This window comes from Mustela lutreola, chromosome 5 (genome assembly GCF_030435805.1).
Source record: "Mustela lutreola isolate mMusLut2 chromosome 5, mMusLut2.pri, whole genome shotgun sequence".
NCBI classification, from domain to species: domain Eukaryota; kingdom Metazoa; phylum Chordata; class Mammalia; order Carnivora; family Mustelidae; genus Mustela; species Mustela lutreola.
Genome location: NC_081294.1, coordinates 65,214,349 through 65,235,552, shown reverse-complemented (window position 1 = coordinate 65,235,552; position 21,204 = coordinate 65,214,349). Strand labels below are relative to the sequence as shown.

Below are 21,204 nucleotides of genomic sequence, written 5' to 3'. Positions count from 1 at the left end.
CGCGCCGGACGAGGCTGCTCTAGATGAGGCTGCTCTGCAGATGAGGCCGCTCCATGATCGGAGCTGCTCCCAAGAAGAGGCCACTCCCAAGATGAGGCTGCTGCTCCATGAGGTTGCTCCCCAGACAAGGCCACTCCCAAGAAGAGGCCATTCTGGACAAGACCGCTTCCTGGACGAGCTGCTCCCAACGACGAAGAGGCAACGATGACAGCGACGATGACAAGGAGGATAACCGGGATGACACAGACTCTGCTCCCCACAATGCCACTCTGACAAGGCTGCCACCCAGAGGAAGCCACCACTGTGGACAAGGCCGCTTGTGGCGGCGAGGCTGCTGGCGGCTAGGGGCCGTTGGCATCTCAGGGCCGCTGGTGTCTCGGGACCGCTGGCATCCAGGGGCTGCAGGTGCCAGGACCGCTGACTGCTGGACCGCTGGACCACTGGTGTCTCGGGACGCTGACCGCTGGGCCGCTGGACCACTGGTGTCTCGGGACCGCTGGCGTCTAGGGGCTGCAGGCATCAGGACTGCTGACCACTGGACCGCTGGCGTCTAGGGACCGTCATCAGCGCAACTGCCCGAGGCTGCAGCTCTGGGCTGCTGAAGGCGGGGCCGCTGGAAGCTGCAGGCGGCTGGAGGTGGGGCTGCAGGTGGCTGGAGGCTGCAGGCTGCGGGACGGCCAGAGGCTGGAGACTGCCCGTGCAGGGACCGCCAGTGGTGGGACCGCTGGAGGCGGTTATAGCTCTTACAAGAGCTGTTACAGCTCGACCACTCCGCTGGCGGACTCTTCTGGACTCTTCCGCTCCCACCTACTCTTTCTTTTCCCGTCACAGTTATCCTGTACCCCTGCTAGCCTCGCACAGCAACCTTTATGTGGTTGGTTGAGCCCCACCCCTATACAGGTGGCCAATCGGATCTCAATTCACCCTAGTGGATATACACATGCCACACCAATTGGACATCTCCACCTGGCCTGCCCCACCCCTACATCCGGGGTACACAAGCAAGTTCCTCTGGAAGGGGCAGGCCCTTACACATGAGATATGATATTCTTTTGTGATACTGGGCAGTGGCAGTGAGCCACAGCTTTCAGTCAGCCACACAAGCATGAGGGTAAACAGCTGGTCCATTTACAACCATTCTTTACCCATAAATGCATTCTGTTTTTCACTTTCAGTACAGTATTCAGTAAATTATATGGGATGGTCAACACTTTATTATAAAAAAAAAAGGGCTTGTGTTAGATGATTTTGCCCAACTGTAGACCATTGTAAGTGTTCTGAGCTTATTTAAGGTAGATTAGGCTAAACTGTGATGTTTGGTACATTAGGAGTATTTAGTACATCTTCAGATAATATTTTCAACTTGTAATGGCTGATCCTTCTGCAAGTGACTAGTCTGCAGTTTTCATCATGGAAGTCTACTTACCGTGTGCTTGGATATTGTGGCAATGTCAATTGCTGTATAAGTTTCTAAATGCTTATTCTCAGTGTCTTTATTTTATTTTTTTTAAAAGATTTTATTTATATGAGAGAGAAAAAGAGTACAAGCAGGGGGAATGGCAAAGGGAGAAAAAGAAGCAGTCTCCCCACAGAGCAGGGAGCTTGATGCAGATCTCTGACTGTCAAATAAATAAATAAAATCTTTAAAAAAAATAGATGAATACACACTGACTTTAAACAGAGTTACTCATTTTTTATTATTTATTTATTTATTTATTTATTTATTTTAAAAAGATTTTATTTATTTATTTGACAGAGATCGCAAGTAGGCAGAGAGGCAGGCAGAGAGAGAGAGGAGGAAGCAGGCTCCCCGCTGAGCAGAGATCCCGATGCAGGACTCGATCCCAGGACCCTGAGATCATGACCTGAGCCGAAGGCAGCGGCTTAACCCACTGAGCCACCCAGGCGCCCCCAGTTACTCATTTTTTAAAAAGATTTATTTACTTATTTGAGAAAGAGAGAAAGAGTGGTGGGGGGCAGGGACAGAGAGAGAGGGAGAGACCATCTTAAGCAGACTCTGTGCTGAGTGCAGAGCCTGACACGGGGTCGATCTCACCATCCTGAGATCACAACCTGAGCTGAAACCAAGAGTCAGATGCTGAACTGACTGAGACATCCAGGCGCCCCCATAGTTACTCATTTTTTAAGTCCTGAATCAAGCTTTTTCTGAACTTGAGTCCATGCTTACTGGCATTATGCAAATGGCCAATTTTTACATGAGTGTCCATGTGACAAATAATAATGTCAATATATTATACATTTTAATTTTTATGATTTTTTAGTTGTTCCAGATCTACATTTTTTTATTGTACTATAAAGGATCTTTTCAGCTGTTTTCTGTGAACATTTACAATAGCCACTGATTTTACAAGAGGCTCAGTGATCTCTTAGTTATAGAAGATGTAGAAAGAGTACTAATTTTAATAGTAGCCACCCTGATGGTATTTCTTGTTTTGCAACAGGAACCAAAGGAGGAGAATGGATTGCAGAAAATGAAGACAAAACAGTCGAATAGAACAAAGTGTTTGGCTAAAAGAAAAATTGCACGTATGTTTTTATTTTTGTGTTGAGAATGCTTTGAAAAGTGAAGCATAGAATTGAGAGTGATTTCTTCATTAAGAAGAGAGATTTCTTCATTAAGAAGATCTCTGAGTAAGGATGTATGTGCTTCCTATTTATTTTGGATTCCATTAATCTTAGGATTCACCATTACCTACAACTTATACAGTTAACTTATTATTGGCAGAGGTTTGAAATTAGAATGTGAACTTCAGAGTTAGGCACACTTGGATTTTAATCCTTCCTTTAGCCCTTACTATGTAGACTTAAGGCAAGTTAATGCTTTCAGCCTACCTCTGTTTTCTTATTTAATAAAATACAGATATAATACTTAGTGGCTCAAATTATAGTACCAACTATAATGGTATTAGTTTTGTCATGTTAGAAAAACAACATTCAGCTGAGTAAATTTGAAGATTTAATTGGCTTTTATTAAATGATTCATGAATTGGGCAACATTTCATGTAGTAAATAGAAAGGTGCTCCTGCGGAATTGTCCAAAATGAAAGGTTTTTATAGAAAGGAGGGTGGGGTGAGAAAATTATTAACAAAAAGAAAAAAAGAGAAAGAATTATTTTAGGCAAGACCATCTTTCTTTGCTGGGAAGCATAGGGGTCTTATTAGGTGGATTACCTCATCTTCCTTTGGGATGGAGAGTTTATGTGATTATCTCATTGGTGCTTAATCAGAAAATTCCTGGTTGACAGGTTAAGATTTAAATTTCTGGGGAAATTTGAAACTGTAGCTAAGTTAGGTATTGAGCCCCGGTTTGGTGACTTGGCCTGGTCCAAGTGACGCTGTGTGGACCTGTGGTTTTCCTTTTAACGTCTGTTAAATTGTAAGGGAAAAAGTCTCTACTCTTAACACTTCAGCCTGGTCATCACATGTTTTGGGAGTTATTTCCCCACACCAAGCAGTTCTCCAGTTTTTAGTCAGACACTGTTAAGTATCTCAGTTTAACCAATTCTGACATTGTCTGCCCAGAGATAGTATCCGATCCCACAGGATTCACTTTTTTTTTTTTTTTTAAGATTTTATTTATTTGTCAGAGAGAGAGAGAGAGAGAGAGCGCGCGCACAAGCACAGGCAGAGATAGAGAGAGAAGCAGGCTCCCCGCCGAGCAAGGAGCCCGATGCGGGACTTGATCCCAGGATGCTGGGATCATGACCCAAGCCGAAGGCAGCCGCTCAACCAACTGAGCCACCCAGGCATCCCAGGATTCACTTTTTTACAGCAACTGCAAGTCCAGGTCATTACCTGTGCATCTGACTGACTGGCTATTCAGAGGTTTACATTACCCTCTCTTTGGGTTTGATTAATTGGTTAGAATGGCTCATAAAACTCAGGGAAATCATTTAATTACTAGATAACTGGTTTATTATAAAGGATATGACTCAGGAACAAGCAGATGGAAGAGATGTATAGGGCAAGATATGGTGGAAGGGCTGCAGAGCTTGCATCCCCTCTCCAAATGTGGGAGGAGTATCCCAGTATCTCTGCCAGCCTTTCTAGTATCTCCACCAAACTAGAAGCTCTCCAAACCCTGTAGTTTACAGATTTTTATGGAAGCTTTGTTATATAGACACGAGTAATTAAGTCATTGGCCATTGGTGATTGATTCAAAGTCCAGCCAGTCCCTCTGCCTGTTCCCTCCAGGTTGTGGGACAGGGATGGATGTTCTTACCCTCTAAACCCACAGTTGGTTTCTTCATATTTAGGGGCTTTCCAAAAGTAAGTGCATTAACATAACTCTCAGGTATGGTTGAAAGGGTTTGTTACAAAAAGAAAAGATACCTTTATTGTTCTTTTCACTTAGGAAATTCAGAGGGATTTAGGAGCTCTGTGCCAGGAAACAAAGATCAGATATATATTTATTAGTTTAAGTTAGAAGAGCACAAAAATTTTTTGTTGTAGGCTTTGCTTTCTTTTTTTTACAAAAGTTTATTGCTTTCTTTTTTTGTTTTATTTGCTATATTTACTTTCTTTTTTACAAAAGTTTATTGAAGATAAGCAAGGTTTTATTTCACTATTAGTTTGAATTTCAGTGATGTAAGGTAGATTAACCAACCACAGACAGTTCTTTGTTGTGAAATCATTGCTTTATGTCTAGAGGTAGCTGTCACTAGGTTAGATCTGTTGAATGTACTCAAGTTATTTTCAGTATTGAAAATTGTTGATAATAGTTATTTTTTGAGATGCAATTATCTTTATCAATTGGTAAATTTATGTCATCATTGGTGGACTATTTGATAGTTGGTTATTCTGAATCTTTACAGTCAAATTGGGTTTTACTTTTTTATTTAGTGGTGTCATGCTTTTTTTCTGGTCTGACGACCCTTTTTATCTTTTTTATATATTTTGACAACTTTTGTCTTTTGTCTTTTACAATGACATTTAATGTAATTATTGGTGTTATTGAATTAAAATGTACAGTTTTGAATGCTGTTCATTTGTTCCAGCTGTTTTGTCTTTTTTTATTCTTTTTCTGTCCTCTTTTGTATTTGTTGAATATTATTTTGATTTCATTTATTTCTATCCTATCTTTTATTTTTTTTTTATTTTTTATTTTTTTTAAAGATTTTATTTATTTATTTGACAAAGAGAAATCACAAGTAGATGGAGAGGCCGGCAGAGAGAGAGAGAGGGAAGCAGGCTCTCTGCTGAAGAGAGAGCCCGATGCGGGACTCGATCCCAGGACTCTGAGATCATGACCTGAGCCGAAGGCAGCGGCTTAACCCACTGAGCCACCCAGGCGCCCCTCTATCATATCTTTTAAAATGTGTTTAGTGTTTGCCCTAGAGTCTCTAGTACACACATTTAATTAATCACAGTCACTTCAAATAATATTCTTTTGTTTCATGTGTAGTATAGACTGTGTAACGGTATACTCCCCAATTTTTGTCTACTCTGCTTTGTGTTATATTTACCATACATTTTAATTTTGCAGTTGTTATAGTACACAATACATTAATACTATTTTGGTTTAGATAGTTATCTTTTAGAACAGTGGAAATAAAAACTGAAGAATTCAGGGAGCTCCTGGGTGGCTCAGTGGGTTAGGCCTCTGCCTTCAGCTCGGGTCATGATCTCAGGGTCTTGGGATTGAGCCCCGCGTTGGGCTTTTTGCTCAGCAGGGGGGCCTGCTTCCTCCGCCCCCCCCCGCCCCCTTTCTGCCTACTTGTGATCTTTGTCTATCAAACAAATAAATAAAATCTTTAAAAAAAACAAACTAAAGAATTCAGTACTTCATTTTTCCCATCTCAAGGGCTGTTTATTTCTTTGTGTAGATCCCAGTTTCTCTTGGAAAGCTTCCTTTATCACTTTTATAATGTAGATCAGTTGCCAATTAATTCTGTTTTTATTTGAAAAAGTCTTTATTTTTCCCATTTTTATGGTAACTATTGAGATATAACTCAGTTACCATACAATTCTTTCATCATACAATACCTTCATTATTTAAAGTATACAGTGGTTTTTTAGTATATTAAGTGTTGTGCAGCTGTTGCCACAGTTTAATTCTAGAACATTTTCATCACCCTCAAAAGAAACCCTGTATGTTTACCAGTCACCTAAAGCCTTCATCCCACTCAGCCCTCAGCAACTCTGTATTAATTTTCTGTCTCTGTAGATTTGCCTATTCTGGACATTCCATGTAAATGAAATCATAGAACATGTATCTTTTATGACTGGCTTCTGCTTAGTGTTTTCACATTGGCATCATCAGTACTTCATTCCTTTATTGCTAAGTAATATTGCATTATACTGCTGTGCTGCATTTTGTTTATTCATCATTTGATGGACATTTAGATTGTTTCTACTCTGGCTATTACACCTAAAGTTGCTGTGAACATTTATGTGCAAGTTTTTGTGTGGACATGTTTTCATTTCTCTTGAGTGTATACCTAGCAGTAGAATTCCTGGGCCATATGGCAACTAAGTATTTAATTATTTGAGAAACTTCCAGACTGTTTTCTAAAGTAGCTACCTGTTTTACATTTCTACCACCATTGTATGAGGGTTCCAGTTCCTTCTAATCCTTGCTGTACTTATTTTACTTTTTTTTTTTTTTTAATTATAGGCATTCTGTTGGGTATGAAATGGTATCTCATTGTGGTTTTGATTTACATTTCTCTAATGACTAATGGTGTTGATCATCTTTTTGTGTGCTTCTTTGCCATTTGTATATTTTCTTTGGGGAAAAGTTGATTCATATCTTTTGCTCATTAAAATTTTTTAAATTATAAAACTCTCATAAAACATACTGAACAGAGAGCCCGATAGGGGCTTGATCCCGAATCCTGGGATCATGACCTCAGCTGAAGGCAGAGGCTTTAACCCAGTGAGCCACCCAGGCGCCCCTTTCATAATATATTCTTATAACTGTCTGTATTTCTTTGGTGTTAGCTGTGATGTCTCCTCTTTCACTGGTGATTTTATTTATTTGGGTCCTTTCTCTTTTCTTTTTGATAAGTCTGGCCAGGGGTTTATCAGTCTTACTGAATAAGTCTTTCAAAGAACCAGCTCCTGGTTTTGTTGATCTCTTCTGCTGTTCTTTTGGTTTATGTTTCATTGATATCTGCTCTGATCTTTATTATTTTTCTTCTCCTTCTGTGTTTAAGCTTTATTTGCTCTTCTTTCATCAGCTTCTTTAGGTGTAGGGTTAGGTTGTGTATTTGAAATCTTTCTTGTTTCTTGAGAAAGGCTTGTATTACTCTATACTTCCCTCTTAGGACAACCTTTGCTGCATCCCAAAGATTTTGGAACAGTTGTGTTTTCTCTTTCTTTCTTTCTTTAAAGATTTTACTTACTTGATAGAAACACAGCAAGAGAAGGAACACAAGCAGGGGGAATGGGAGATGGAGTAGCAGGCTTCCCACTGAGCGGGGAGCCCAATGCGGGGCCCAATCCAAGGACCCTGGGATTATGACCTGAGCTGAAGGCAGAAGCTTAATGACTGAGCCACCCAGGTGCCCCAGAACAGTTGTGTTTTCATTTTCATTTGTTTCTATGAATTTTAAAAATTCTTCTTTAATTTCCTGGTTGACCCATTAATTCTTTAGTAGGATGCTCTTTAGCTTCCATGTATATGAGTTCTTTCCAACTTTCCTTTTGTGACTGAGTTTGAGTTTCAAAGTATTGTGGTCTGAAAATATGCAGGGAATGATCCCAATCTTTTGGTGTCAGTTGAGACTTGATTTGGTATCAGTTGAGACTTGATTTGTGAACCAGGATGTGATCTGTTCTGGAGAATGTTCCATGTGCACTAGAGAGGAATGGGTATTCTGTTGTTTTCAAGTATGTTCCAAATATATCTGTGAAGTCCATCTGGTCCAGTGTGTAATTTGAAGCTCTTATTTCCTTATTGATCTTTTGCTTAGATGATCTGTCCATTTCAGTGAGGGGGGGTGTTAAAGGCCCCTACTATTATTGTATTATTGTCATTGTGTTCTTTTGATTTTTGTTATTAATTGGCTGCTCCCATGTTAGGGGCATAAATATTTACAATTGTTAGATCTTGTTGGATAGACCTTTTAAGTATGATATAGTATCCTTCCTCATCTCTAATAGTCTTTGGCTTAAAATCTAATTTGTCTGATATAAGGATTGCCACTCCTGCTTTCTTTTGATGTCCACTAGCATGGTCAACGGTTTTCTTTTCTTTTCTTCTTCTTTTTTTAAATATTTTATTTATTTATTTGACAGAGAGCGAGAGAGAGAGCACAAGTAAGCAGAGTGGCAGGAAGAGAGGGAGAGAGAGAAGCAGGCTCTCTGCTGAGCAGGGAGCCCAATGCGGGGCTCGATCCCAGGACCCTGGAATCATGACCCGAGGTGAAGGCAGCCGCTTAACCAGCTGAGCCACCTGGGCCCCCTGGTAAATGGTTTTCTATCCCTTACTTTAAATCTAGAGGTGTCTTTGGGTCTAAAATGAATCTCTTGGAGACAGCATATCAATGGGTCTTGTTTTTTTATCCAGTATGATACCCTGTGTCTTTTGATTGGGGCATTTAGCCCATTTACATTTAGGGTAGCTATTGAAAGATATGAATTGTATTCCTGTGCCATTTGGTACATGTGCCAAAGGATGTGCCATTATATTGTCTGTAAGGTGACTATTACTATATATTGTCTCTATTACTTTGTGGTCTATGTTACTTTCAGGCTTTCTCTTTGCTTAGAGGACCCCTAACAATATTTCTTGTAGGGCTGGTTTAGTGATTGCAAATTCTTTTAGTTTTTGTCCTGGAAGCTTTTTATCTTTCCTATTTTCAGTGATAGCCTAGCTGGATATAGTATTCTTTGCTGAATATTTTTCTCATTTAGCCCTGAGTATATTATGCCAGTCCTTTCTGGGCTGCCAGGTTTCTGTGGCAAGGTCTGCTGCCAATCTAATCTTTCTACCATTGTAGGTTACAGATCTTTTGTCCCAAGCTGTTTTCAGGATTTTCCCTTTGTCTCTGAGGTTTGTACTATTAGATGTGAGGGTGTTGACCTATTTTTATTGATTTTGAGAGGGGTTCTTTGTTCCTCCTGGATTTTGATGCCTATTTCCTTTCCCAGATTAGGGAAGTTCTCTGCTATAGTTTGCTCCAATATACCTTCTGCCCCCTCTCTCTTCGGGGATCCCAATTATTCTAATGTTTCTCCTAATGATATCACTTAATCTCTTGAATTCTCCCCCTCGTAATCCAGTAGCTGTTTATCTCTTTTTTTCCTCAGCTACTTTATTCTCCATCATTTGGTCTTCTATATCACTAATTCTCTCTTCTGCCTCATTTATCTTAAAATTCGGAGCCTTCATTTTTCATTGCACCTCATTAATAGCCTTTTTTATTTCAACTTGATTAGCTTTGTTTCTCCAGAAAGGGATTCTCTAGTATCTTCTATGTTTTTTCCAAACCCAGCTAATGTCTTTATAATCGTCATTTTGAACTCTAGGTCTGACATCTTACTAATGTCCATGTTGATTAGGTTCCTGGCAGTCAGTACTGCCTCTTACTCTTTTTTTTTTTTTTTTTTTTTTTTTTTGAGGTGAGTTTTTCCATTTTGTTATTTTGTCCAGAGAGGAATAGATGAATGAGAGAATAAAATGCTAAAAGGGTATCAATGACCCCAGAAAAATGTACACTAAACAAATCAGAAGAGACCTGAAACCAGGGGGCGGAAAGAAAGAAAGAAAGAAAAAAAGAATATGATCATGCTGGTGAATAGAACAGAAGCACAGACTAGATTTTGGGTGTATTTTGGTCTGGTAGAAGAAACTGCCTCCCAAAATTTTAAAGAAAGAAAAACATATATAAGGGTAATTACAACAAAGGGATTGTATAGGACTGCAAAGATGAAATTAAAAAGGATTTTAAAAAAGGAATTGATAAGAAGTTGATTGACAAAAAGAAAAAGGAAAAAAAAGAGAATGTGATCAGGTGGATGAATAGAACAAAGCCATACACTAGATTTAGGGTATATTTTGGTCTATTAGAAGAAACTGCATCCCAAAATTTTAAAGGAAGAAAAATTTATGTGTATACAAAAAATAAGGTTATATACAATGAAGGGGTAAAATATCACTGTAAAAATGAAAATTAAAAAAATTTTTAAAAAGGGTTGATTAGATAAGAAGTTGGTTAAAAAAGGAAAGAAGAGGGGTGCCTGGGTGTCTCAGTTGTTAAGTGTCTGCGTTCAGCTCAGGTTATGATCCCAGGGTCCTGGGATCAAGCCCTGTATCGGGCTCCCTGCTTAGTGGGAAGCCTGCTTCTCCCTCTCCCACTCCTCCTGCTTGTGTTCCCTCTCTCGTTGTCTTTCTCTCTGTCAAATAAATAAATAAATAAAATCTTAAAAAAAAAGAAGAAAAATACTTAAAAAAAACCCAAATAGAAAATTTTTTTTTAAATTTACTTTGAAAGACTAAAGAATTATCGGAAAAAACCATGAATTCTATATGCTGTATCCCCTACCACTGGAGTTTTGCCCTTCTTATTGATCAGTAAAGTTGGTCTTGGCCTTATGTCATTGCTGATCTTCTGGGGGAGCGGCCTGTTGGAGTGATTCTCAAATGTCTTTGCCCCAGGTGGAATTGCACCACCCTTGCCAGGGGCCACACTTAGTAATCTGCCTGGGTTTCCCTGTAGGCTTTCCCTACATCTGTAGGGGAGGAGAATGAAAATTGTGGTCTCCCAGTCTCTGGCCCTGGAGAAGCCACGAGCTTGGGGTCCCGCTCCTCAGGGCACCCTCAAAGAAAAGCAGTCAATTACTCCTGTCTCCCTGGTCTCCAGTTGCACTCTGTGCTCACCTGGCCTGTCACTGAGTGTTTCTGTGTCTGGCATTTAACCCTGTTTAGAGTCTCCAGACCCAGTAGATTTCTCAAGTGAGCTCCTGTACCACTTGTCCCAGGAGAGGAAGTCTCCCACTCCCACTTGAAGAGCAGTGGCCCAACTGTGCTGCAGATCACAGTTTATGGCAACCCTGCCCTGAGAGCTCACTCCTGGGCTCATTCTTTGTTGCTGGCTTCCCCAGTCAGACACCTGGTAGCTTTGCTGCACTCAGGCACCCTTAGTCTTTTTGTGACCCCGAGGGTCCTGAGACCACACTGTCCCAGCAAGGGTTCCACCCACCATAAAGCCAAAAAGCAATGCCCCTCACTGGAGCAGACTTCTAAAAGTTCCGATTTTATACTCTGCTGCTCTATCACTCCTGACAGAGGCTTTCTCTCCCCACCCCCTGCAGTCTATCTTTCCATATATCGCCTCAGATTCATTTCTCTGCACTTCTCTGCACATCCTACCTTCCAGAAGGTGGTCGCTTTTCTGTTTGTAGGGTTGCTGCTATTCTTTCTTTGATTTCCTATTGAGTCCGCTGTAGGTGGTTTGATAACTATCTAGATGAATTCCTGGGACCAGATGAAATTTAGTAGGTCACCTACTCCTCTGCCATCTTACTAATAACCCGTCCTGGGGTGAGGGGAAATATATATATATATATATATGTTTGCAGCAAAATTGAGGGGAAGATAATGTGATTTTTCCATTTACCCCTTACTTCATACATGTATAGCTGCCTTCATCAGAGTGGAACACTTGTTACAATTGATGAACATGGATTGACATATTGTATGTCAATAGTCCATAGTTTACATTGACATTCACTTTTGGTGTTATCCATTCTCTGGGTTTTGACAAATATATAATAATGTGTATCCATCATTATGGTATCATACATTTTCACTGTCCTAAAAAATCCCTTGTGCCCTCCCTATTTATCCTGCCCCCTGCTAATCTCTTATAACCACTGCTCTTTTTACTATCTCCATAGTGTTGATTTTTCCAGAATGTCATATAAGTTGGAATCCTGCTATGAAGCCTTTTCTAGTTGGATTTTTTCACTTAATAGTATGTGTATAAGGGGGCATCTGGGTGGCTTAGTGGGTTAAAGCCTCTGCCTTCAGCTCAGGTCATGATCTCAGGGTCCTGGGATTGAGCCCCGCATAAGGCTCTCTGCTCAGCAGGGAGCCTGCTTCCCTTCCTCTCTCTCTCTGCCTGCCTCTCTGACTGCTTGTGATCTCTGTCTGTCAAATAAATAAATAAAATCTTTAAAAAAATATGCGTATGAGGTTCTTCTGGGTCTTTTTATGTTTTGGTAGATCATTTCTTTTTATAGGTGAATAATTTCATTTTCTGAATAACATTGTTTATTCACTCACCTACTGAAGGTCATTTTGACTGCTTCTAAGTTTTAGCAATTAAGACTAAAACTTCTGTGAACATCTGTGTGCATTTGTGTGCATCTTTTTTAGGTAGCTAACCAAAGAGTATGATTGCTGGATTGTATGTAAGAGTATGTTTGGTTTTGTAAATCGCCAAACTGTTTTCCAAAGTGTCTTGTCATTTTGCATTCCCAGCAGCAATGAATGAGAGTTCCTGTTGCTCCACATCCTCACCAGCATTTGGTATTTTCAGTGTTCCAGTATTTGGTCATTCTAATAGGTGTATAGTTAATATTTCATTATTGTTTTAATTTGCATTTCCCTGATGACATATATGGAATATCTTTTCATATGCTTATTTGCTATCTATATCTTAGTGAAGTATCTGGTACGGTCTTTGGCTCAGTTTTTGTTTGGTTTGTTTTCTTGTTGAGTTTTAAAAGTTTTTTGTAACATTTCTTTATAAGATGTGTCTTTTTTTTTTTTTAAGTTTTTTTTTTTTTTAATTTTTTATTTTTTATAAACATATATTTTTATCCCCAGGGGTACAGGTCTGTGAATCACCAGGTTTACACACTTCACAGCACTCACCAAAGCACATACCCTCCCCAATGTCCATAATCCCACCCCCTTCTCCCAAACCCCCTCCCCCCAGCAACCCTCAGTTTGTTTTGTGAGATTAAGAGTCACTTATGGTTTGTCTCCCTCCCAATCCCATCTTGTTTCATTGATTCTTCTCCTACCCACTTAAGCCCCCATGTTGCATCACCACTTCCTCATATCAGGGAGATCATATGATAGTTGTCTTTCTCTGCTTGACTTATTTCGCTAAGCATGATACGCTCTAGTTCCGTCCATGTTGTCGCAAATGGCAAGATTTCATTTCTTTTGATGGCTGCATAGTATTCCATTGTATATATATACCACATCTTCTTGATCCATTCATCTCTTGATGGACATCTAGGTTCTTTCCATAGTTTGGCTATTGTGGACATTGCTGCTATAAACATTTGGGTTTATGTGCCCCTTTGGATCACTACGTTTGTATCTTTAGGGTAAATACCCAATAGTGCAATTGCTGGGTCATAGGGCAGTTCTATTTTCAACATTTTGAGGAACCTCCATGCTGTTTTCCAGAGTGGCTGCACCAGCTTGCATTCCCACCAACAGTGTAGGAGGGTTCCCCTTTCTCTGCATCCTCGCCAGCATCTGTCATTTCCTGACTTGTTTATTTTAGCCATTCTGACTGGTGTGAGGTGATATCTCATTGTGGTTTTGATTTGTATTTCCCTGATGCCAAGTGATATGGAGCACTTTTTCACGTGTCTGTTGGCCATCTGGATGTCTTCTTTGCAGAAATGTCTGTTCATGTCCTCTGCCCATTTCTTGATTAGATTATTTGTTCTTTGGGTGTTGAGTTTGCTAAGTTCTTTATAGATTCTGGACACTAGTCCTTTATCTGATATGTCGTTTGCAAATATCTTCTCCCATTCTGTCAGTTGTCTTTTGATTTTGTTAACTGTTTCCTTTGCTGTGCAAAAGCTTTTGATCTTGATGAAATCCCAATAGTTCATTTTTGCCCTTGCTTCCCTTGCCTTTGGCATTGTTCCTAGGAAGATGTTGCTGCGGCTGAGGTCAAAGAGGTTGCTGCCTGTGTTCTCCTCAAGGATTTTGATGGATTCCTTTCGCACATTGAGGTCCTTCAATCATTTTGAGTCTGTTTTTGTGTGTCGTGTAAGGAAATGGTCCAATTTCATTTTTCTGCATGTGGCTGTCCAATTTTCCCAGCACCATTTATTGAAGAGGCTGTCTTTTTTCCATTGGACATTCTTTCCTGCTTTGTCGAAGATTAGTTGACCATAGAGTTGAGGGTCTATTTCTGGGCTCTCTATTCTGTTCCATTGATCTATGTGTCTGTTTTTGTGCCAGTACCATGCTGTCTTGATGATGACAGCTTTGTAATAGAGCTTGAAGTCTGGAATTGTGATGCCACCAGCGTTGGCTTTCTTTTTCAATATCCCTTTGGCTATTCGAGGTCTTTTCTGGTTCCATATAAATTTTAGAATTATTTGTTCCATTTCTTTGAAAAAGATGGATGGTACTTTGATAGGAATTGCATTAAATGTGTAGATTGCTTTAGGTAGCATAGACATTTTCACAATATTTATTCTTCCAATCCAGGAGCATGGAACATTTTTCCATTTCTTTGTGTCTTCCTCAATTTCTTTCATGAGTACTTTATAGTTTTCTGAGTATAGATTCTGTGCCTCTTTGGTTAGGTTTATTCCTAGGTATCTTATGGTTTTGGGTGCAATTGTAAATGGGATTGACTCCTTAATTTCTCTTTCTTCTGTCTTGCTGTTGGTGTAGAGAAATGCAACTGATTTCTGTGCATTGATTTTATATCCTGACACTTTACTGAATTCCTGTATAAGTTCTAGCAGTTTTGGAGTGGAGTCTTTTGGGTTTTCCATATATAGTATCATATCATCTGCGAAGAGTGATAATTTGACTTCTTCTTTGCCGATTTGGATGCCTTTAATTTCCTTTTGTTGTCTGATTGCTGAGGCTAGGACCTCTAGTACTATGTTGAGTAGCAGTGGTGAGAAGAATTGAAAAAAATCATGGAAACAAATGATAATGAAAATACAACGGTTCAAAATCTGTGGGACACAACAAAGGCAGTCCTGAGAGGAAAATATATAGCGGTACAAGCCTTTCTCAAGAAACAAGAAAGGTCTCAGGTACACAACCTAACCCTACACCTAAAGGAGCTGGAGAAAGAACAAGAAAGAAACCCTAAGCCAAGCAGGAGAAGAGAAATCATAAAGATCAGAGCAGAAATCAATGAAATAGAAACCAAAAAGACAATAGAGCAAATCAACAAAACTAGGAGCTGGTTCTTTGAAAGAATTAATAAAATTGATAAACCCCTGGCCAGACTTATCAAAAAGAATAGAGAAAGGACCCAAATAAATAAAATCATGAATGAAAGAGGAGAGATCACAACTAACACCAAAGAAATACAAACTATTATAAGAACATACTATGAGCAACTCTACGCCAACAAATAAGATGTGTCTTTTATAAATACTTTCTCCCAGTCTGTGTCTTGTCTTCTCATTCTCTTGATATTATCCTTTGCAGAGCCGGAATTTTTATTTTTAACGAAGTCTAGTTTATCAATTACTACTTTCATGGATTATGCCTTTGATGTGTCTGAAAAGTCATTGCCATACTGAAGTTCATCTGGATTTTCTCTTATGTTATCTTCTAGGAGTTTTATAGATTTGTCTATAATATTTTGGTCTATGCACTATTTTGAGTTAATTTGGGTAAGGTGTTAGGTCATTGTCTAGATTCATTTTATGGATATTCAGTTTTTCCAGCAACATTTGCTGAACATACTCTGTTTGCTTCATTGTATTGCCTTTACTCTTTTGTCACAGATCAGGTGACTATATGGGTGTATTTCTCCAGTCTCTATATTCTGTTTCATTGAACTATTTGGGTTTTTGCTACTACCAAATTGTTTTTGATTACTGTAGCTTTATATAATAAGTTTTGAAGTTGGGTAGCATCAGTCCTCCAACTTTTTCTCCTTAAATTTTATGGTGAGTCTTCTGCATCTTTCACCTTCTTCATACAAACTTTAGAATGAATTTTTTGATATCTGTAATATAACTTGCTGGGATTTTGATTGGGATTGCATTGAATCTGCAGAGCAAATTGGGAGTAACTGACATCCTGACAGTGTAGAGTTTTTCTGTCTGTGAACATGGACCATCTCTTTATTTATTTCTTCTTTGATTTTATTCATCAGAGACTTGTAGTTTTTCTCATGTAGATTTTATACATTATTTTGTTTGATGTATACCTAAATTATAAGTATTTCATTTGGCGGATAAATTCTATTTTGTTGTAAATTTTAAATTACACTGTTCGTTGTTGGTATATGGGAATGTGGTTAATAAATTGTATTTTATTGTAAATTTTAAATTACACTTGCTCATTGTCAGTATATGGGAATGTGGTTAACTTTTGTATGTTAACCTTATATCCTGTAACCTTCCTGTAATTGTTTTACTAGTTCCAGGAGGGTTTTTTGTCAGTTCCTTTTGTTACTCTACATAAATGATCATGTTATCTGTGTACAAAGACAGTTTTCTTTCTTCCCATCCGTATGTATTTCCTTTTCTTGTTTTTGTATTGGTTAGTATGTCCACTATGATGTAGAAAGGGAACGGTGAGAGTTTGACATCCTTGCCTTTTTCTTGTCCTTAGTGGAAAAGCTTTGAGTTCTTCCATTAAGCCTGATTTTAGCTGTATGTTTTTTGTAGACTTTTTTTTTTTAATCAGGTTGAGGAAGTTCCCCTCTATTCCTAATTTGTTGAGAGTTTTTATCATGAAAGGTGTTTGATTTTGCCCAGTGCTTTTTCTGCACCTATTGTTATAATCATGTGATTTTCCTTTTTTATCCTGTTGATGTGTTGGTAACATTCACTTTTGAGTGTTACACCAGCAATGCATATCAGGGATAAATTTGACTTGGTCGTGGTGTATAATTCTTATGCGTTGTTGGATTTGATTTGCCAATGTTTTAAACATTTTTTTTTTTTTTTTTGATTTGCCAATGTTTTGTGAAGAATTTTTGCATCTGGCATGCCTGGGTGGCTCAGTCGGTTAAGTGTCTGCCTTCAGCTCAGGTGATGATCCTGGGGTCCTGGGATCGAGTCCCACATCAGGCTCCTTGCTCGGCAGGGAGTCTGCTTCTCCCTCTGCCTGCCACTTCCCCTGCTTGTACTCTCTGTCTCTGTGTCAAATAAATAAAATGAAATAAAAGAATTTTTGCATCTGTGTTCATGAGAGATATTCATCTGTAGTTTTCTTGTAATATTTTAGTATTAGGGTTAATGATGGTCTTATAGATTGAATTAGAAAGTGTGACCTCTTTTTCTATCCTCTGAAACAGATTATAGAGAATTTGTATTATTTCTTACTTAAATGTTTAGTAGAATTCACCAGTGAACCCATCTGGGCCTGATGCTTTTTGGTTTTGGAAGGTTATTAATTATGGGTTCTGTTTTTATGTAGATATAAACCTATTCAGATTGTCTATTTCTTATGTCAATTTGGGCATATTTTGTCTTTCAAGGAATTGGTCCGTTTCATCTAGGTTACCCGATTTGTGAGTATGGAGTTGTTTGTAGTATTCCTTATCTGTTTTTTAAATGTCCACAAGATGTGTGGTACTGTCCCCTTTGATTTCTCATAGTAGTAATTTATGTCCTCTCTCTTAGCTTGACTAGAATCTTACCAATTTTATTGATCTTCTTAAAGAACCAGCTTTTGGTTTGTCTCACCTTGTCTGTTGATTTCTTTCTTTCTTTTTTTTTCTTTAAAGAAAATGTGAGAGAGAGTGAGAATGAGCTGGGGGAGCGGGTGCAGGGGAAGAGGGAGAAGCAGACACCCCTCTGAGCCGAGAGCCTGTTAAAGAGGCTCAATCCCAGATCATGGCCTGAGCTGAAATCAAGAGTTGGATGCTTAACTGTCTGAGTCACCCAGGTGCCCTTAAGTTGAGGTATTTTTCCTTTAAACCCACTTTGTTGTGAGTTTTTATCATGAATGGATGTTGAATTTTGTCAAGTGCTTTTTCTGAATCTTTTGAGATGGTCATATGATTTTTATCCTTCATTTTGTTTATTGAAATATAATTAACATACAGTGTTTATTTTAGGTGTACAACATACTGATTCAATAATTTTTTTGATTCAACAGTTCTTTACATTACTAAGTTCTTATAGCCTAATAAGTGTGGTCACCATCTGTTACTATACAACATTATTACAATATTATTGACTTTATTCCCTATGCTATACCACCTATTTACTTTAAATCTGTAGTTGTCTATTTATTTATTTATTTATTTGAGAGAGAGTGAGCGAGCATGAGCGGGGTAGGGGTCAGAGGGAAAAGAAGAAGCCGACTCTCCCCACTGAGCAGGGAGCTCAATATCGGCTTGATCCCAGGACCAGGAGATCATGACCTGAGCTGAAGGCAGGCACTTAACTGACTGGGCTACCAAGGCACACCTGTAGTTGTCTTTATATTTAAAGTGGGTTTCTGGGTTGCCTGGCTGGCCCAGTCAGTGGAACTTGTGACTCTTGATCTCAGGGTTGTGAGTTTGAGCCCCACATTGGGTGTGGAGATTACTAAAAAAAAATCTTTTTTAAAAAAAGCATAGTGGGTTTCTTGTAGAGTTTGGTGTTATATTTTGATCCACTCTGAAAGTCTCTGCCTTATAATTTGTGCATTTAGTCTGTGGCGGCATTAAAGGTGATTATTAATATAGTTGGATTAATATCTACCTTATTTGTTACTGTTATCTGTTTTTGCCCCTCTTTTTTTTGTCTTCTACTCTTTCTCTGCATTTTGTGGTTTTAATTGAGCATCTTACATGTTTCTCTTCTTTCTTTTTTAAACATTTCAGTTGTAATTCTTTCTTTACAATTTTTCGTGGTTGCCCTAGAGTTTGCAGTATACCTTTACAACTAATCCAAGTCCATTTTCAAATAACACTACAATGTGTACTTTATAATGTTATGTTATATATAATGTTGTATATAAATAATATAAATAATGTTATAATGTACTTTATAATATTATGTGTACTTTATAATAACAAAATTATGCTAATTCCTCTCATTCCTTGTATCGTTGTTATTTACTTCACAAATGCAGACACATATATGAAAATAGGATTTATAAACATACACAAATACTTTAATAGTATTAGCTTTTTGAGCAAACTGTTTTGTTAGATTAAGAATAAGAAAAATAAGTTTTTATTTTACCTTCATTTATTTCTTCTTTGATACTCTTCCTTTGTTTATGTATATCTGAGTGGTTGTTTTTTTTTTTAAGATTTTATTTATTTGCCAGAAAGAGAGACAGCGAGAGAGGGAATACAAGCAGAGGGAGTGGAGGAGAGGCAGGCTTCCTGCTGAGCAGGCAGCCAGATGCAGAGCTCTATCCCAGGACCCTGGGATCATGACCTGAGCTGAATGCAGATGCTTAACAACTGAGCCACTCAGGAGCCCTCGTATCTGAGTTTTTGACCTCTGACTAAGGAACTTCTTCCAACACGTCTTGCCAGGCAGGTTTCCTGGCAACAGATTCGCTCCGTTTTTGTCTGAGGAAGTCTTTATTTCTTCTTCACTTTTGAAGAATAATTTGCAGGGTATTGGAATTCTGTGTTGGTGGGTTTTTTTCTTTCAACAGTAAACATTTCACTCCACTCTCTTTTTGCTTGCGTGGTTTCTGAGAAGTCAGATGTAATTCTTATATTTTTAAAAAATTTCATTTTTTAAATTAAATTTAATTTTTAAAAATTTAAATTCAGTAATTCACATATAATGTATTACTGGTTTCAGAGATAGAGGTCAGTGATTCATCGTCTTAGAGAACACCTAGTGTTCATTATATCACGTCCCTTCCTTAATGTCAAGCACCCAGTTACACCATCACCCTCACCTTCTTCCCCTAATTCTTATTATTATTTCTGTATAGGTAAGGTGTTTTTTTCCTATGGCTCTTTTAGGATTTTTTCTTTATCTTAGATTATTTTGTAGTTTGAAAATATTATGTCTTAAGTGTAGTGTGGGTTTTGGGTGTGTTTTGTTTTGTTTTTTTAGCTTCCTGGATCTATGTTTTGGTATCTGACATTAATTTGGGGGAAATTCTGAATCATTACTATTTCACATGGGTTTTTTTTTTTTTTTTCTCCTTCCTCTCTTTTCCTTATGGTAATTCCATTATGTGTGTGTCACTCCTTTTGTAATTGTCGTATAGTCCTTGGATATTGTTTTATTCCTTTTCAGTCTTTGTTCTCTTTACTTTTTAGTTTTGGAGATTTCTTCGATATATACTCAGTTGTGTCTAATCTAATAAGCTCATCAAAGGCATTCTTCATTTCTGTTGTAGTGTTTTTGATCTCTAGCATTTCTTTTTGGTTCTTTCTTAGGATTCCCATCTCCTTATTTATATTGTCCATCTGTCCTTGCATGTTCTCTACTTTATCCATGAGAGCCCTTAGCATATTAATCATAGTTGTTTTATTTATTTATTTAGAAACATTTTTCTTGGAGGGCAGAGGGGAAGGGAGAGAGAGAATCCCAAGTAGACCATGCCCAGTGCAGAACCTTGATGCAGGGCTTGGTCTCACAACCCTGAGACCACGACCCTAGGCAAGATCAGGAGTTGGATGCTTAACAATCTGAGCCATCCAGGTGCCCCTAATATAATATTTTATTTTATTTTTTTAAAGATTTTATTTATTTATTTGACAGACAGAGATCACAAGTAGACAGAGAGTCAGGCAGAGAGAGAGAGGAGGAAGCAGGCTCCCCGCTGCACAGAGAGCCCCATGCGGGCCTCGATCCCAGGATCCTGAGATCATGACCTGAGCCGAAGGCAGAGGCTTTAACCCACTGAGCCACCCAGGTGCCCCTAATCATAGTATTTTAAAACTCTAGTCTGATAACTCCCATATTTCTGCCATGTCTGGTTCTGATGCTTACTCTGTCTTTTCAGTTTGTGTTTTTTTTGTTTTTTTTGTATGCCTTGTAATTTTTTCTTGATAGCTGGACATATAATGTACCAGGTAGAAAGAAACTATTATAAATGAGTCTTTGGTGATATGCTGGTAAGGTATGAGGGTAGGGAAAGTATTCTGCAGGTCTGTGGTTAGGTGTCAGTCTTTCAGTGTCTGTGCCTCTGGACTGTGAACCTCACATGTGTTGCTCAGTTTTTTTCACCCCCTCTTCCTTTATGTGGAACAGGATGCTTAGAATTCACTATTTCTGGGGCGCCTGGGTGGCTCAGTGGGTTAGGCCTCTGCCTTCGGCTCAGGTCATGATCCCAGGGTCCTGGGATCGAGCCCCACATCT

At 38.7% G+C, this 21,204-nt stretch overlaps 1 protein-coding gene across 4 annotated transcripts in view; it reads left to right on the top strand.

Annotated features, from left to right (window-relative positions):
• UIMC1 (ubiquitin interaction motif containing 1) overlaps positions 1 to 21,204 on the top strand; it is a 167,316-nt gene that overhangs the window by 82,092 nt on the left and 64,020 nt on the right. For 2 of the 4 annotated variants that reach the window (XM_059174397.1, XM_059174398.1), the window contains one exon: positions 2,463 to 2,547. The exons of 1 other annotated variant lie outside the window; for it this stretch is intronic. In XM_059174397.1, coding sequence (XP_059030380.1) covers positions 2,463 to 2,547 — 85 coding nt within the window. Of the gene's footprint in view, positions 1 to 2,462; positions 2,661 to 21,204 lie in introns of those variants that run through there. One more of the 4 variants, XM_059174399.1, reaches the window with a different exon arrangement.